The sequence below is a fragment of the Ursus maritimus genome, unplaced genomic scaffold, assembly GCF_017311325.1.
Source record: "Ursus maritimus isolate PB19 unplaced genomic scaffold, ASM1731132v1 scaffold_24, whole genome shotgun sequence".
In the NCBI taxonomy this organism is placed as follows: Eukaryota; Metazoa; Chordata; class Mammalia; order Carnivora; family Ursidae; genus Ursus; species Ursus maritimus.
In genome coordinates, this window is record NW_024424897.1 from 22,031,071 (window position 1) to 22,050,826 (window position 19,756).

Genomic DNA, 19,756 nt, shown 5'->3' on the forward strand with positions numbered 1-19,756 from the left:
AGTCATGGTCTCGGGCCTGGGATCAAGCCTGGCATAGAGCTCCAGAGTGGGTTTGAGAGCCTCTCCCTCTGCCCCTCCCCCTGCTCGCGCTCTCTTGTGCTCTCTCTCTAAAATAAATAAATCTTTAAAAAAAATTTTTTTTATTCACAATAGCATCTAAAGGAATAAAATACTTGGGAATAAATATAACAAAAACTTATACACTGAAGATTATGAAATATTGCCAAGAGAAATTAAGGAAGACCTAAAAAAATAAACAGACATCCAAGTTATGGTTTGGAAGACTCAGTATTGTTGAGATGGCAGTTTTCTCCAAATTGATCTGTGGAATCAGTGCAATCTCTGTCAAAATCCAGCAGGCTTTTTTGAAGAAATTGGCAAGTTGGTTCTAAAATTTGTATGGAGATGCTGCAAAATGATGAACAGAGTAAGAGGAGTTACACTTCCTGATTTCAAAATAGTCTAAAGCTGTGATAATCAGGATAGCTATTGGTGTAAAGATAGACCTATAAAGTAATGGAACAGTATTGAGACTCTCTTAAATGTTTACATTTGTGGTCACATGGTTTTCAATAAAGATTTCAATAAAGGCAATTCAGTGGGAAAAGAATGGTCTTTTAAACAAACGGTGTTGAAACAATTGGGTATCTGCATGGTTAAAGATGAACTTGGGTCTTCATCTCCAAGCATATATGAAAAATAACTCCAAATGGATCATACACTGATATGTAAGAACTAAAACTATAAAACTTCTAGAATAAAACATAGTAGATAATCTTTATGACCTTTGGTTAGGCAGAGTTCATGTACAGGTTTTCCCTGCTATCTGAAAGTATAGCGTTCCTGTGAAACCTTTTGTAAGCTGGAACGGTACGAAGAGAAGAAGCAGTTACCACTTATCTATGTGGACAAATTTTTGAACATTCCTAGACCCAAAAAATAATGTCCCTTCAGCTTTTCTTATACCTTAGGATACATCTTGCTAATAGATGCTCCCAATAAATCAGATAAAGCACAGATGCTCACAGATACAGTTCAGAGCTGTGGTAGCTTGATACTGGGATGCTGAGCCTGGTTCTTGGGGAAGGAGCTTGGCAGTACTACTCTCGCTGCTCTAGGTTCACTCTGCCTCTCGAATGGCTCACTGTAAAACCCTGAACACTGTTATTGCTTTTTACCTTTTTTCACAAAAGTGAAAATCCTCTTCAGATATCTTTTGGTTATCAGTTAAAAAACAGTATTGGTGTATTAGTTAAAAACAGCTACAACTATAGGTCTTTCATAAAAGCAAAGTGGCATAACACAGTCTTTCAAAAAGTAGAGAATACTTGTATGTGACATCAAAAGCATGATCCATTTTTTTTAAAAAAGGTAAATTGAACTTAATCAAAATTAGGAACATTTGTCCTTCGGAAGATACCATCAAGAAGTACAAGACACAACCCACAGAATTGGAGAAAATATTTGCAGATCATAGAGTCCGTAAAGGGCCTGTATATATACAAAGTCCTTAAATACATAAAGAACAGTTAAATCTCAATGGTGAGAAAACCCAAGTAAATGGACAAGTCATTTGAATTTATATTTCATGAAACAAGTCATTTGGGTAACATGAAAAGATGCTCATTAACATTAGTAATTACGGAAAAGCAAATTGAAACCATGATATACCAGCTGGCTAAAGTTAAAAATATAGACAACAACAAGTGATAGTAAACTATGGACACACTGGAACCCTCGTACATTGCTGGTGGGAATGTAAAATGGTATAGCCACTTTGGAAAACAATTTAGCGGTTTCTTTAAAAGTTTAAAATAAACTGCAGCACCTGGCTGGCTCAGTTGCTAGATCACGGAACTTCTGACCTCAGGGTTGTGCGTTGTGAGTTCAAGCCCTACATTGAGTGTAGAATTTACTTAAAAATTAAAAAAAAAAAAAAGTCTTGGGGCGCCTGGGTGGTTCAGTTGGTTAAGTGTCTGACTCTTGGTTTTGACAGTTGGTTAAGTGTCTGACTCATGATCTCAGGGTTGTGAGATTGAGCTCAGCATTTCTGCGCTCAGCCCAGAGTCTGCTGGAGAGTCTCTCTCCCTCTCCCTTCCCCCTTCCTCTTCCCCCCGCCCCTGCTCACATGTGCGCAGGCTCTCTCAAATAAATAAAATCTTTTTTTAAAAAAATTAAAAAGTATAGAAACAGGGGCGCCTGGGTGGCACAGCGGTTAAGCGTCTGCCTTCGGCTCGGAGTGATCCCAGCGTTATGGGATCGAGCCCCACATCAGGCTCCTCTGCTATGAGCCTGCTTCTTCCTCTCCCACTCCCCTTGCTTGTGTTCCCTCTCTCACTGGCTGTCTCTATCTCTGTCAAATAAATAAATAACAAATCTTAAAAAAAAAAACGTATAAAAACATACACCTCAGCACTTCTCCATGTTAGATTCTATACATAAGAAATGAAAACCTATTTCAACCAAGACTTATATTTGAATAATTATAGAAGCATTATTCATAATAGTAAAAATATTGTAGCAATCTAGATGCTTGTCAGCCAGGAATGAATAAACAAGGCAGTTCGTAAACTGGAATACTGTTCAGCAGCATAAAAGGAATGAACCACTGGTACATGCTACAACATGGATGGGCTTCAAAAATATGCAGGATAAAGGAAGCTAGATGCAAAAGATGACATGTTTTATGTTTCCATCTTTGTAGATCTCCAGAAAATCTGTAGAAACAGAAAGTCAGTTAGTGGTTGCTTGAGGTTGGGTATAAGCAAGTGGATGGATTGCAAACAGGCGTGAGAGATAATTTTGGGGTGATGGCAATTCATCAACAGTGTGGTGATGGTTGCACAGCCTTACAGATTTACTGAAAATTATTGAATGTACGCTTAAAACTGGTGAATTTTATGGTATGTGAATTATACCATTTAAAGCTGTTAAAAAATACTAGATACAGATAAAATTGCATGGTGGTGAAAACTCAGTAATTACAACTTTTCTTTAACAAGAAATTTAATGTAGCTCATATCCCTTAGAATAAATGGGCTATAAGCTGAGTCTCCAAACTTTTGTTTCTTCAGATGTTTTAATGAAGTCATTTGTTGTAATGATAATCAGTCTGTGACTGTGCTGATGTCATTTGTATCTAATTACCAAATTTAGGGTCACATTCAATTTATTAAGCATTTTTATTTTTAAAAAAATTTTGGCAAAGCGCTCTACCGTAGAGATACAAAGTGTTAAAAATCATGGAAACCTGCTGGGAATTTATAATCAGTAGAGTCTTACCAGATCCCTGCAGTACAAATAACATTCTTTGGTTCACCAATTTCTAGGCACTGTGTCGGTTGCTGACTACACAGTGGTGAACTAAATAGACGAGGCGCTTTCCTCTCCGATCGTGAAGTCTTATAAGGAGTCCTACAGCAACTCAGAACTGGCGTTCGTGGTTTCATAGGGGAAGAAACAATCCCATCCCGTTAGGGAGATTGGGAAAGCCTTCATGGCATAGATAGCGTGTCCAGTGGACATAAGTCTATTTCTGCTGATAGAATAGGCAAGTTTGGTTCTGTGGGTGCTTTAGAGAATATAGTATAAACAAAAGCACAGAGCCCGCTTGAAGAGAAGCAAATAGGTTTTTAAGTTCTATTTTGTTTTCCTCCATTGGTTGTACTTTACTATATATAGTTAAAACTTGCTTTGAAATTATAAAATGTATCATTATAAACCACAAAAGATGCTTTTGATTTTAATTGTAAATTAAAAATTAAAATTAATTTTAACTGTCCTAAATTTAGAAGTATTAAAATGTAGAAACAAAACCAAAACAAAAAAAACTTAATTTTTTTAATTGTGGAAAGACACATATAAAATTTGCCATCTTAATCATGTTTAAGTGTACAGTACACTCACAATGTTTGTGTAATCTCCAGGACTCTTCATCTTGCAAAACAAAAAATGCCTCTTAAAATATAAAATAATGTGAGTAAATTTAGCCACATGTATCAGAGACCCAAATTAAAAGTGGCTCAAATATGATACAAGTTTCTTTCTCTGTCATATAAAGTCCAAAGGCCTGGTATGTCTCTGCAGTCATCTACAGGCTTTTTCTAGTTTTCTGCTTATCTTTAAAACTGTGGCCTTCAACTTCGTGATACAAGATGGAGTTCGGTCATCCTAACCACATTTCAAGCAGCAGGAGTAAAGAAGGAGTAAGAAGGGGCACACCTTCTCTCTTTAAGGATACTCCTGAAATTGCACACATCACTTTTTCTTTCCTCCCATTGGCCAGAACTTAGTGACTTGGCTTTATCTAGCTGCAAGAGAAATAAAGTTGTCTTTCCATACAGCCATGTGCTAGCTCAAAGTTGGGAATTCTGTTACTCTAGGAGAATGGATAATTAATTTTCTCTGCCAAAGTAGTCATTAAACTTTCTTTTCTTCTATAATGCTGAATCAGATCTTTTAATTTTTGAAGTCAGGAACTATACTCCAATTGAACCAGCAGGGGTCACTGTTGAGCAAGTACGGTCTTTGTTATTTCCTTTGTTAAACCTATCTGCTACTACATTTCTCAGCAATAGAATTTATAGAAAAACAATTATAGTTTTATACAAAGCAACAATAAATGCTAGTGTATGACAAAACATGTCACTTAGATTTTTTTAAAACCCAAATATTTAAGCATGTCCTATTCCCTAGATAAATGCTTTTGCATTGTGTTTGCTTGTTCAGGGGATGGTATCCTCCCTTGAAAGAGTTAATAGAGAGCAATCTGGTTGCTCTCATGTTTTTCCCATGATCACGTCCTTGTAATTGTTTGTGGATAGATTACAAAAAATATGCAATGATATATTCCTGTGTTAATATAAAACTAGATTACCTGAGAATGTCACATTTGAACAGTCACTTCCTCTACAACAATTATATCTGAAATCTTTCAAAGATTTGTTGTAATTCATTATATCCTGGATCTGATTGGTTTTGATAATCTTTATATTTTGCATGAAAAACCAAAGTTTGGATTCAGCTGAAATAGTAAAATACCTAAAACATATATTCTGTTGCTTCTAGGAAACATTTATTTTACCAGCAATGCCATGAATTGGAGCAGAAGCCATATGGGTTTCCTAGAAAACATTTAGAATTATTGTGTCTACCTCTAGGATTTCCAACCTCCATTCTTATGTTACTTCAAATAATGAAATACTCTGATTATTTTATAGAACTGTAATCGTTCCTTTCTTTTTCTTTTCTTTTTTTTTTTTTTTAACGCGGGCTCCACACCCATCATGGAGCCCAATGTAGGGCTCAATCTCACGACCCTGAGATCAAGACCCGAGCTGAAACACCAAGTCGGATGTTTAACCAACTGAGCCACCCAGGCACCCCAGAACTGTAATTTCTTAAATCCTGAGATTTACAATCTGCTTCCTCTGGTCCGTTGGTTCTCAAACTTCAGGAAGCATTGGTGTCACCTGAAGGGCTTCTTAAAATACAGATTGCCCTTCTTTCTCTCCACCTCCTCCTCACCCCATTTTTGATACTATAGGTCTTGGGTAAGCCCAAGAATTTGCACTTCTAACAAAGTCCCACTTGATGCTGGTGCTTTTGGTCAGATGACCACAGGTTTTCAACCACTGATTTTATCCTTTCTTGGAACGTTAGAGTAGAATATATATGTGCAGAAGGGAGAAGAGGGATATGTATGTCTGGACAGATGTCCTTTAAGCCTGGTGTTTCCCAAATCCTCCCGGGACACTGTCTGTTCCTTTTTCCCTTCACTTGCATTATGCTCCTACAGACACAACACCATTCAGTCTTTTTTTTTTAATTCTTCATTTTTTTTAAGGATTTATTCATTTGAGAGAGAGCATGTGCTCACATGCACAGTGAGGGAGGGGCAGACAAGCAGACCCCACAGGGAGCCCGTGCTGGGTTTGATCCCAAGACCTAGGGATCATGACCTGAGCTGAAGTAACACCATTCAGTCTATATAGACTGATGCAAGGAAAGAAATTAGTTGTTGGGTGTGATTTCTGTTCCTTTTTATATCTAGAGTTGTAGAAGTCTCGTGAATGACGTATGGCAGGTTTATATTTTTTAACAATTTAATTACTGTATATATTCAAGGGAGCAAAAGCACCTTATGAGGTAAGATTTGTAGCATTTAACAAATATACTTTGAGTATGCAAGATAAAGAGCTTAGCATTTCTAATCTATAAGTGATTGTCCTTTTGTGAATTTGAGTTGGGCAGAGTCTAGTAGATTGGGTGTTGAATGAGTCTGTTTTGTACTTAAGGTCTTTTTTTCCCCCCAGATCTTAAGCTTAATATATATGCTATCTAACTCTGAAAAGTCTCCCAGGTCTGTTTTTTATGCTTTAGTTTTCTTTGCAAGACATTGTATTTTATGTCATCAACCCTTGATTATCCAGCTTTTTAAATGGGTTATAATTCCCGCACGTGTCCTTTTCTGTAAGTGTACCCAGAGAGGAGTTACCATCATGGCGTGGCATCTTAGAAACCGTATCATTTGAGAAGAACTTAAACTTGTTTAGGAGGAAATATGATGGCTTCATTTTGAAAGACTGTCTTATAGAAGAAGGATATGATTTTTTAATAGCTTCCACTAATGGGTAGAAATTATAGGGAAGCAGATTACTCTTTGATGTCATATAATTTCCTAAAACATGTCATTGTCAGTCAACAGCATTACTTTTATTATAAGATTTCTGTTGCACTGCAACTTGATAGATAGGCCACCTTTCCATCACTAAGTCCTTTTGCTTCTTCAAAAGTCCTTTTCTCCATTTTCTTTTTTTAATTTTCACCAACCCTGTAATCTCAGAAACCTGCGTCATCTTTTACTTGAACTATAATTTCAGTGTATTCTTAGCTTATGTCCTTACTTCCAACCCAGAGTTTAATTTCTTTAGGTTTCTCTTCTCTATGGGATTATTTCAAATTTCTAGCCTGATGTACAAGTTTCCTTCATGACCAAACCCTACTATCCACATAACAGTTCAATTTATTAAGTTCCTACCATGTCTCAGGCTCTGTGCTCAGTCCTGGAAATATGTTGGCGAATATGAAAGCCATGGTCCCTGCCCTCACAGAGCTTTCCATTTAGCTGGAGGGTAGGTTGTTACAGTTATTAGAAAATATCTATTGTAATTACTCTTTGAATGTCTGAGTTTGAGGGGGAAGTACATTCTGTCCACTACTTTCCTATCCCTTTGCTTCCCTTCCATTACTTTGTCTACTTTGAATCATGAAATGCTAAGGCCTTCATGTATGACTCCATACTTTTATACATCTTATCTCCCCCTTTTTTCCTAGTTAATTAACTTCTGGCCTTCCTTTAAGACCCAGTTTAAATGTCAGGTGTGGGCAGAATTCGTTATTTCTTCCTTTGTTCTCATATACCAGTTGTCATTTATCTGTAATAATAAAGTATTTACTTGTTTGTGTTCGTTGTAGAGGACGAGCTCCTGAAGTACAGAGAGAACATCTTTTCTTTGTATCTCATTGCCTGTAAGAGTGCCTGACTTGAGAGGGTGTTCAGCCAGTGTTCGTTGCATAAAGTCAAGAGGCATCTCTGTAATACATAATAGCAGGGACTGAACATTTTTCCCTCGGCTTCAATGACATGTGTGTTTGCTGTTTTTGCTCTGCTTTTTATTGAGTGTAGGTATTTGTTTTTTTATGTAAATTACTATAGAAGCCTATAGTCTTGATCTCCTTTATGGAAGAAATGGTGACTGTTTAAAAGTCCCCGTTGTGTTCTATTTGATTAATTTGTTAAATGATCACTTGTGTGCATCAAGAATGCACGTGGTGGTGGTTATGAAGCATTAGCAGTTTTCTGCATTTGTATAAAACTCAGAATGTCCCCTATCCTAGGTTTCTGAGCGCCACCTTGAACAAGTAAATGTGACTTAGATTTGGAGAATCAATTTTATCTTAATGGCATTTTTAAATAGTCACTGTGCAGTGATGTGATTTTAAGCAAATAAATCTTCTACGATGCCGTTTCCTTACAAGAAAGTGAAGATTAAGGATAGTATGAAGATTCAGTACATTACTACATGAAAAACACTTAAAACGATACCTGCCACATAATGTCATCCTTCTGATTGCTGTTAATTTTTTCTGAAGACAAGGAACAAATTAAATGTCTCAAAGATGTTTTTCAGCCTAGAGTCCCTAAAAATATGACTTTGTCTTATAATCCCCACTATACTTATTCACCTCTCTTTAGAGGATTGCCTCTAAACTTTGAGTTGAATGTAATAAAATGTTAAGTAACACTAAATGATTTTGTTTTTGCAGATGTTCTCAAATAGTGATGAAGCTGTAATCAATAAAAAACTTCCCAAAGAACTCCTATTACGGTAAGTCTGAATGCTAATTTTAGTTTGGTTGTGTGTGTGTATGTGTATATTTGCCTATTTAAAAATTTTTAGGCTTATTGCTAATTTTTTTCGTGTATGTATAGGAACTGGATTATCTGAATTTGTAAATTTATTGATTCTTTTGTTAAACAGTCTTGATTCTGTATTTTCTAGATATGAATCAAAATTTTAAATGTTTAATTTAAAAACAGTTTTCTCCTACCTGATTTGTACCTATAAGTGATTTTGTTTACTAGTTTTCCCTTGTTCTATTCTTGTATATAATGTGAAAGAGATAATATATTTTATTTTATTATAATGCTGATTTTTTTTGAAGTGATTCTAATCCATCCCTTCGCCCCACTTCCCATTCCCAATATCAAATATGTCCATGAAGTGACTTGTATTTGCGACAAGATATCATATATATTGAGGCGCTGTATGGAAGAGTCACAGCCCTTTACTTTAAGGGTGAAAAGGTAGGGACACATGACTGGCTCAGTTGGTGGAGCAGAAGGCTCTTGATGTCAGAGTTGTAAGTCCAAGCCCCATGTTGGGTATACTTAAAAATAATATCTTAAAAAAAAAAAAAGATAAAAAGGTAAAAGTTATTTGAAGCTCTTTCTTGTATTACAGTTACAGTTTTATCCTCCTCATTTTTAACATGTAGAAATTACATTTGGGATCACCCACAACATAAAACCCACAGGCCCCAATTATATACATCTGACCTAGGAATTGCCTAGGAAAATACTAGGGGAGTTATTTTCAGTGCCCATAATTTTTTAAAAGATTCTATTTATTTATTTATTTATTTATTTGAGAGCAAGTGGCAAGTGAGCGAGAGCACAAGTTGGGGGAGAGGCAGAGGGACAAGCAGACTCCCCACTGAGCACAGAGCGCAATGCGGGGCTCGATCCTAGGACCCTGAGATCATGACCTGAGTCAAAGTCAGATGCTTAACTGACTGAGCCACCCAGGCGCCCCTGTTTGGGCACTTAATCAGTGCTATTCTTTGTTCACTGATGTAGAATATCATGACATAGAATGAAAGATACATTCTCTTATGCAAATGTTAGAAGCTAACAGGTTCTACTGAGGGACATCTGCCTCTTGCTCTTAGCAGCTACTGCCCCAGCCCATAACCAGCCCAATCCTCTGCTCAAGGTGGAAAAATAATCTCACACTAGTGCTGGTGAAGACGAGTATTCCTGGTATTTCTTAAGGATTTGCACATCTGAGTCCTTCACTATATTGCAAGTACCTTGCAAGCAGGGACTTTTCTTACAAATCTTTATGTAATACTTATACTTTGGAGATACTAAGAAAAAAATAACAGAATTGAACTTGGAATGGATTGTTTTCACGGAAGCAATGCTTTAGTACATGCTGTTGACTGTAGTTGAAATAATATAAGGTACCCAGGGCTATTGGAGAATGTATCCTGGATATATTGAATATCCTTCAAATGTCAGCAAAATTTTAGCCATCTTAAGGAGAAATATTCTTAAATGGGTTATGTTCTTTAGTGTTAGTATAAACTGATTACACTAAGACATACTTCAGTTTTTTTTTTTTTTATAATGGCATTAATTTGTTCTATAGCAGTTTACCTAAAGACTCAGTAAGTAAGATTCAGGGAAATTATTTGATTCTTTGGTAATTAGCTGCACCCTGTTATGGTTTACATTTTTATATTTTATTAGAGTTTTTCTCCATGGAAGACAGACATAAAGGCCACATACTGTATAATTCCACTTACATGAAATATCCAGGATAGGCAGATCCATGGAGATAGGGGTCGACAAGGGCTGTGGGGAGGGGTGATAGGGAGTGACAGCTAATGGGTATGCGATTTCTTTTGGGAGTGATGGAATGTTCTGAAATTAATGATTATGGCTGCACAACATTGTGAATATACTAAAAATTACTGAATTGTGTACTTTAAAAGAATAAACATGGGGGGCGCCTGGGTGGCACAGCGGTTGAGCGTCTGCCTTCGGCTCAGGGCGTGATGCCAGCGTTCTGGGATCGAGCCCCACATCAGGCTCCTCGGCTGGGAGCCTGCTTCTTCCTCTCCCACTTCCCCTGCTTGTGTTCCCTCTCTCGCTGGCTGTCTCTATCTCTGTCAAATAAATAAAATCTTAAAAAAAAAAAAAAAACCATGATATACCAAGCTGGCTAAAGTTAAAAATATAGACAACAACAAGTGATAGTAAACTATGGACACACATGGAACCCTCGTACATTGCTGGTGGAATGTAAAATGGTATAGCCACTTTGGAAAACAATTTAGCGGTTTCTTTAAAAGTTTAGAAATAAACTGCAGCACCTGGCTGAAGCTCAGTTGCTGATCCGCGGAACTACTGACCTCAGGTTTGTGCGTTGTGAGTTCAAAGCCCTACAGTGAGTGTAGTTGGTACTTAAAAGTTAAAAAAAAAAAAAAAGTCTTGGGAAAGCGCCTGGGTGGTTCAGTTGGTTAAGATGTCACGACTCTTGGTTTTGACAGTTGGTTAAGTGTCGAGCTCATGATCTCAGGGTTGTGAGATTGAGCTCAGCATTTCTGCAGCTCAGCCCAGAGTCTGCTGGAGAGTCTCTCTCTCTCCCTTCCCCCTTCCTCTTCCCCCGCCCCTGCTCACATGTGCAGCAGAACTCTCTCCAAATAAATAAAATCTTTTTTTAAAATTTAAAAGTAGTAGAAACAGGGCGCCTGGGTGGCACAGCGGTTAAAGCGGAATCTGCCTTCGGCGGAGTGATCCCAAGCGTTCTTGGGATCGAGCCCCCATCAGGCTCCTCTGCTCATGACCTCTTCCTCTCCTCCACTCCCTTGCTTGTGTTCCCTCTCTCACTGGCTGTCTCTATCTCTGTCAAATAAATAAATAACAAATCTTAAAAAAAAAACGTATAAAAACATACACCTCAGCACTTCTCCATGTTAGATTCTATACATAAAATGAAAACCTATTTCAACCAAGACTTATATTTGAATAATTATAGAAGCATTATTCATAATAGTAAAAATATTGTAGCAATCTAGATGCTTGTCAGCCAGGAATGAATAAACAAGGCAGTTGAATAAACTGGAATAGTTCAGCAGCATAAAAGGAATGAACCACTGGTATGCTACAACATGGATGGGCTTCCAAATATGCAGGATAAAGGAAGCTAGATGCAAAAGATGACATGTTTTATGTTTCCATCTTTGTAGATCTCAGAAAATCTGTAGAAACAGAAAGTCAGTTGAGGAGTTGCTTGAGGTTGGGTATAAGCAAGTGGATGGATTGCAAACAGGCGTGAGAGATAATTTTGGGGTATGCTAATTCATCAACAGTGTGGTGATGGTTGCTGACAACATTACAGATTTACTGAAATTATTGAATGTGCGCTTAAAACTGGTGAATTTTATGGTATGTGAAGTTATACCATTTAAAGCTTGTTAAAAATACTAGATACAGATAAAATTGCATGGTGGTGAAAACTCAGTAAGTAAACTTTTCTTTAACAAGAAATTTAATGTAGCTCATATCCCTTAGAATAAATGGGCTATAAGCTGAGTCTCCAAACTTTTGTTTCTTCAGATGTTTTTAATGAAGTCATTTGTTGTAATGATAATCAGTCTGTGACTTGTGCTGATGTCATTTGTATCTAATTCAGAATTTAGGGTCACATTCAATTTATTAAGCATTTTTAGTTTTTTAAAAAATTTTGGCAAAGCAACGCTCTACAGTAGAGATACAAAGTGTTAAAAATCATGGAAACACTGCTGAGAATTTATAATCAATGTAGAGTCTTCGCAGATCCCTGCAGTACAAATAACATTCTTTGGTTCACAATTTCTAGGCACTGTGTCGGTTGCTGACTACACAGTGGTGAACTAAATGAGAGCGCTTTCCTCTCCGATCGTGAAGTCTTATAAGGAGTCCTACAGCAACTCAGAACTAGGCGTTCGTGGTTTCATAGGGAGAAAACAATCCCATCCCGTTAGGAGGAGATTGGAAACAACCTATCATGTGGAGAAAAGGCGTGTCCAGTGGACATAAGTTATTCTGCTGATAGAATAGGCAAGTTTGGTTCTGTGGGTGCTTTAGAGAATATAGTATAAAAACAAAAGCACAGAGGCCCGCTTGAAGAGAAGCCAAATAGGTTTTTAGAGTTCTATTTTTTGTTTTCCTCCATTGGTTGTACTTTACTATATAGTTAAAACTTGCTTTGAAATTATAAAATACATGATCATTATAAACCATACAAAAGATGCTTTTGATTTTAATTGTAAATTAAAAATTAAAATTAATTTTAACTGTCCTAAATTTAGAAATATTAAAATGTAGAAACAAAACCAAAACAAAAATAATTGGTCTGTTGTGGAAAGACACATATAAAATTTGCCATCTTAATCATGTTTAAGTGATACCAGTACACTCACCAATGTTTGTGTAATCTCAGGACTCTTCATCTTGCAAAACAAAAATGCCTCTCTAAATATAAAAATAATGTGAGTAAATTTAGCCACATGTATCAGAGACCCAAATTAAAAGTGGCTCAAACCATGATACAGTTCTTTCTCTGTCATATAAAAGTCCAAAGGCCTGGTATGTCTCTGCGAGTCATCTACAGGCTTTTCTAGTTTTCTGCTTATCTTTAAAACTGTGGCCTTCAACCCGTGATACAAGATGGAGTTGGTCATCCTAACCACATTTCAAGCAGCAGGAGTAAAGAAGGAGGTAGAAGGGGCACACCTTCTCCTTTAAAGGATACTCTGAAATTGCACAATCACTTTTTCTTTCACTCCCATTGGCCAGAACACTTAGTGACTTGGCTATCTAGCTGCCAAGAGAAATAAAGTTGTCTTTCCATACAGCCCATGTGCTAGCTCAAAGTTAGGAATTCTGTTACTCTAGGAGAATGGATAATTAATTTTCTCTGCCAAAGTAGTCATTAAACTTTCTTTTCTTCTATAATGCTGAATCAGATCTTTTTAATTTTTGAAGTCAGGAACTTACATCCAATTGAACCAGCGAAGGGGCATGTTGAGCAGATAGGTCTTTGTTATTTCCTTTGTTAAACCTATCTGCTACTACATTTCTCAGCAATAGAATTTATAGAAAAACAATTATAGTTTTATACAAAGCAACAATAAATTTGCTAGTGTATGACAAAACATGTCACTTAGATTTTTTAAACCAAATATTTAAGCATGTCTATTCCCTAGATAAATGCTTTTTGCATTGTGTTTTGCTTGTTCGGGGATGGTATCCTCCCGCTTGAAAGAGTTAATAGAAGAGACAATCTGGATTTGCTTTCTCATGTTTTCCCATGATCACGTCCTTGTAATTGTTTGTGGATAGATTACAAAATATGCAATGATATATTCTGTGTTAGTATAAAACTAGATTACCTGAGAATGTCACATTTGAACAGTCACTTCCTCTACAACTTAATTATATCTGAAATCTTTCAAAGATTTGTTTGTAATTCATTATATCCTGGATCTGATTGGTTTTGATAATCTTTATATTTGCATAGAAAAACCAAAGAGTTTGGATTCAGCTGAAACCTAGAATACAAACATATATTCTGTTGCTTCTAGGAAACATTTATTTTAGCCAGCAATGCCATGAATTGGAGCAGAAGCCATATGGGTTTTCCTGAAGAAAGAACTTTAGAGTATTGTGTCTACCTCTAGGGATTTCAACCTCCATTCTTATGTTACTTCAAATAATGAAATACTCTGATTATTTTATAGAACTGTGTCGTTCCTTTCTTTTTCTTTTCTTTTTTTTTTTTTTTTTTTAACGGGCTCCACACCCATCATGGAGCCCAATGTAGGGCTCAATCCACGACCCTGAGATCAAGACCGAGCTGAAAACACCAGAATGCGGATGTTTAACCAGCTGAGCCACCCAGGCACCCCAGAACTGTAATTTCTTAGAAATCCAGAGATTTACAATCTGCTTCCTCTGGTCCGTTGGTTCTCAAACTTCAGGAAGCATTGGTGTCACCTGAAGGGCTTCTTAAAATTCAGATTGCCCTTCTTTCTCTCCACCTCCTCTCCTCACCCCATTTTTGATACTATAGGTCTTGGGTAAGCCCAAGAATTTGCACTTCTAACTAAAGTCCCACTTGATGCTGGTGCTTTTGGTCAGATGACCACAGGTTTTCAACCACTGATTTTATCCTTTCTTGGAACGTTAGAGTAGAATATATATGTGCAGAAGGGAGAAAGGGATATGTATGTCTGGACAGATGTCCTTTAAGCCTGGTGTTTCCCAAATCCTCCCGGGACACTGTCTGTTCCTTTTTCCTTCACTTGCATTATGCTCCTACAGACACAACACCATTCAGTCTTTTTTTAATTCTTCATTTTTAAGGATTTATTCATTTGAGAGAGAGCATGTGCTCACATGCACAGTGAGGAGGGGCAGACAAGCAGACCCCACAGGGAGCCGTGCTGGGTTTGATCCCAAGACCTAGGGATCATGACCTGAGCTGAAGTAACACCATTCAGTCTATATAGACTGATGCAAGGAAAGAAATTAGTTGTTGAGATGTGATTTCTGTTCCTTTTTATATCTAGAGTTGTAGAAGTCTCGTGAATGACGTATGGCAGGTTTATATTTTTAACAATTTAATTACTGTATATATTCAAGAGCCAAAAGCGCCTTATGAGGTAAGATTTGTAGCATTTAACAAATATACTTTGAGTATGCAAGATAAAGAGCTTAGCATTTCTAATCTATAAGTGATTGTCCTTTTGTGAATTTGAGTTGGGCAGAGTCTAGTAGATTGGGTGTTGAATGAGTCTGTTTTGTACTTAAGGTCTTTTTCCCCCAGATCTTAAGCTTAATATATATGCTATCTAACTCTGAAAAAGTCTCCCAGGTCTGTTTTTATGCTTTAGTTTTCTTTGCAAGACATTGTATTTTATGTCATCAACCCTTGATTATCCAGCTTTTTAAATGGGTTATAATTCCGCATCGTGTCCTTTTCTGTAAGTGTACCCAGAGAGGAGTTACCATCATGGCGTGGCATCTTAGAAACCGTATCATTTGAGAAGAACTTAAACTTGTTTAGGAGGAAATATGATGGCTTCATTTTGAAAGACTGTCTTATAGAAGGATATGATTTTTAATAGCTTCCACTAATGGGTAGAAATTATAGGGAAGCAGATTACTCTTTGATGTCATATAATTTCCTAAAACATGTCATTGTCAGTCAACAGCATTACTTTTATTATAAGATTTCTGTTGCACTGCAACTTGATAGATAGGCCACCTTTCCATCACTAAGTCCTTTTTGCTTCTTCAAAAGTCCTTTTCTCCATTTTCTTTTTTTAATTTTCACCAACCTGTAATCCAGAAACCTACGTCATCTTTTACTTGAACTATAATTTCAGTGTATTCTTAGCTTATGTCCTTACTTCCAACCCAGAGTTTAATTTCTTTAGGTTTCTCTTCTCTATGGGATTATTTCAAATTTCTAGCCTGATGTACAAGTTTCCTTCATGACCAAACCCTACTATCCATAACAGTTCAATTTATTAAGTTCCTACCATGTCTCCAGGCTCTGTGCTCAGTCCTGGAAATATGTTGGCGATATGAAAGCCATGGTCCTGCCCTCACAGAGCTTTCCATTTAGCTGGAGGGTAGGTTGTTACGTTATTGAAAATATCTGTGTAATTACTCTTTGAATGTCTGAGTTTGAGGGGAAGTACATTCTGTCCACTACTTTCCTATCCCTTTGCTTCCCTTCCATTACTTTGTCTACTTTGAATCATGAAATGCTAAGGCCTTCATGTATGACTCATACTTTTATACATCTTATCTCCCCCTTTTTTTCCTAGTTAATTAACTTCTGGCCTTCCTTTAAGACCCAGTTTAAATATAGGTGTGGGCAAAAATTCGTTATTTCTTCCTTTGTTCTCATATACCGATTGTCATTTATCTGTAATAATAAAGTATTTACTTGTTTGTGTTCGTTGTAGAGGGCCGAGCTCCTGAAGTACAGAGAGAGCATCTTTTCTTTGTATCTCATTGCCTGTAAGAGTGCCTGACTTGAGGGTGTTCAGCCAGTGTTCGTTGCATAAAGTCAAGAGGCATCTCTGTAATACATAATACAGGGACTGAACATTTTTCCCTCGGCTTCAATGACATGTGTGTGTTGCTGTTTTTGCTCTGCTTTTTATTGAGTGTAGGTATTTGTTTTTATGTAAATTACTATAGAAGCCTATAGTCTTGATCTCCATGGAAGAAATGGTGACTGTTAAAAGTCCCGTTGTGTTCTATTTGATTAATTTGTTAAATGATCACTTGTGTGCATCAGAATGCACGTGGTGGTGGTTATGAAGCATTAGCAGTTTTCTGCATTTGTATAAAACTCAGAATGTCCCTATCCTAGGTTTCTGGCGCCACCTTGAACAAGTAAATGTGACTTAGATTTGGAGAATCAATTTTATCTTAATGGCATTTTTAAATAGTCACTGTGCAGTGATGTGATTTTAAGCAAATAAATCTTCTACGATGCCGTTTCCTTACAAGAAAGTGAAGATTAAGGATAGTATGAAGATTCAGTACATTACTACATGAAAAACACTTAAAAGATACCTGCCACATAATGTCATCCTTCTGATTGCTGTTAATTTTTCTGAAGACAAGGAACAAATTAAATGTCTCAAAGATGTTTTTCAGCCTAGAGTCCTAAAAATATGACTTTGTCTTATAATCCCCACTATACTTATTCACCTCTCTTTAGAGGATTGCCTCTAAACTTTGAGTTGAATGTAATAAAATGTTAAGTAACACTAAATGATTTTGTTTTTGCAGATGTTCTCAAATAGTGATGAAGCTGTAATCAATAAAAACTTCCCAAAGAACTCCTATTACGGTGAAGTCTGAATGCTAATTTTAGTTTGGTTGTGTGTGTGTATGTGTATATTTGCCTATTTAAAAATTTTAGGCTTATTGCTAATTTTTTTCGTGTATGTATAGGAACTGGATTATCTGAATTTGTAAATTTATTGATTCTTTTGTTAAACAGTCTTGATTCTGTATTTTCTAGATATGAATCAAAATTTTAAATGTTTAATTTAAAAACAGTTTTCTCCTACCTGATTTGTACCTATAAGTGATTTTGTTTACCTAGTTTTCCCTTGTTCTATTCTTGTATATAATGTGAAAGAATAATATATTTTATTTTATTATAATGCTGATTTTTTTGAAGTGATTCTAATCCATCCCTTAAGCACTTCCATTCCCAATATCAAATATGTCCATGAAGTGACTTGTATTTTGCGACAAGATATCATATATATTGAGGCGCTGTATGGAAGAGTCACAGCCCTTTACTGGGTGAAAAGGAGGGACACATGACTGGCTCAGTTGAGTGGAGCAGAAGGCTCTTGATGTCAGAGTTGTAAGTCCAAGCCCCATGTTGGGTATACTTAAAAATAATATCTTAAAAAAAAAAAAAAAGATAAAAAGGTAAAAGTTATTTGAAGCTCTTTCTTGTATTACAGTTACAGTTTTATCCTCCTCATTTTTAACATCTTAGAAATTACATTTGGGATCACCCACAACATAAAACCCACAGGCCCCAATTATATACATCTGACCTAGGAATTGCCTAGGAAAATACTAGGGGAGTTATTTTCAGTGCCATAATTTTTTTAAAAGATTCTATTTATTTATTTATTTATTTATTTGAGAGCAAGTGGCAAGTGAGCGAGAGCACAAGTTGGGGGAGAGGCAGAGGGACAAGCAGACTCCCCACTGAGCACAGGCGCAATGCGGGGCTCGATCTAGGACTGAGATCTGACCTGAGTCAAAGTCAGATGCTTAACTGACTGGAGCACCCAGGCGCCCTGTTTGGGCACTTAATCAGTGCTATTCTTTGTTCACTGATGTAGAATATCATGACATAGAATGAAAAGCACATTCTCTTATGCAAATGTTAGAAGCTAACAGGTTCTACTGAGGACATCTGCCTCTTGCTCTTAGCAGCTACTGCCCACCCATAACCAGCCCAATCCTCTCGCTCAAGGTGGAAAAATAATCTCACACTAGTGCTGGTGAACAGTATTCCTGGTATTTCTTAAGGATTTGCACATCTGAGTCCTTCACTATATTGCAAGTACCTTGCAGGCAGGGACTTTTCTTACAAATCTTTATGTAATACTTATACTTTGGAGATACTAAGAAAAAAATAAAAGATTGAACTTAGGATGGATTGTTTTCACGGAAGCATGCTTTAGTACATGCTGTTGACTGTAGTTGAAATAATATAAGGTACCCAGGGCTATTGGAGAATGTATCCTGGATATATTGAATATCCTTCAAATGTCAGCAAAATTTTAGCCATCTTAAGGAGAAATATTCTTAAATGGGTTATGTTCTTTAGTGTTAGTATAAAACTGATTACACTAAGACATACTTCAGTTTTTTTTTTTATAATGGCATTAATTTGTTCTATAGCAGTTTACCTAAAGACTCAGTAAGTAAGATTCAGGAAATTATTTGATTCTTTGGTAATTAGCTGCACCCTGTTATGGTTTACATTTTTATATTTTATTAGAGTTTTTCTCCATGGAAGACAGACATAAAGGCCACATACTGTATAATTCCACTTGAAATATCCAGGATAGGCAGATCCACTGGAGATAGGGGTCGACAAGGGCTGTGGGGGAGGGTGATAGGGAGTGACAGCTAATGGGTATGCGATTTCTTTTGGGAGTGATGGAATGTTCAAAATTAATGATTATGGCTGCACAACATTGTGAATATACTAAAAATTACTGGATTGTGTGCTTTAAAAGAATAAACATGGGCGCGCCTGGGTGGCACAGCGGTTGAGCGTCTGCCTTCGGCTCGGGGCGTGATGCCAGCGTTCTGGGCAGGCCCCACATCAGGCTCTCGCGGAGCCTGCTTCTTCCTCTCCCACTTCCCCTGCTTGTGTTCCCTCTCTCGCTGGCTGTCTCTATCTCTGTCAAATAAATAAAATCTTAAAAAAAAAAAAAAAAGAATAAACATGGAATGTGAATTCCTTCATATATATATATATATATATATATAATTTGTATATATTTTTAATTTATAATAATTTTTTCAATAATACAGTTGTAATAAAATATACAATTATAAGTAAATTTTTATGTATTAATTAATTTAAAATAAAAAATGCAAGGGCACTTAGATGGCTCAGTCGTTAAGCATCTGCCTTCGGCTCAGGTCATGATTGGGATCAAGCCCCACATCGGGCTCTGTGCTAGGTGGGAAGGCTGCTTCTCCCTCTCCCTCTCCCTCTCCCTCTCCCCCTGCTTGTGTTCCCTGTCTCGCTGTCTCTCTCTCTGTGTCAAATAAGTAAATAAAATCTTA

At 36.8% G+C, this 19,756-nt stretch overlaps 1 protein-coding gene across 4 annotated transcripts in view; it reads left to right on the top strand.

Annotated features, from left to right (window-relative positions):
• FBXL20 (F-box and leucine rich repeat protein 20) overlaps nucleotides 1–19,756 on the top strand; it is a 96,204-nt gene that overhangs the window by 34,067 nt on the left and 42,381 nt on the right. For all 4 annotated transcript variants that reach the window (XM_040640699.1, XM_040640698.1, XM_040640701.1 and 1 more), the window contains one exon: nucleotides 8,329–8,390. In XM_040640699.1, the coding sequence (XP_040496633.1) occupies nucleotides 8,329–8,390 (62 nt within the window). The remainder of the gene's footprint in view (nucleotides 1–8,328; nucleotides 8,391–19,756) is intronic.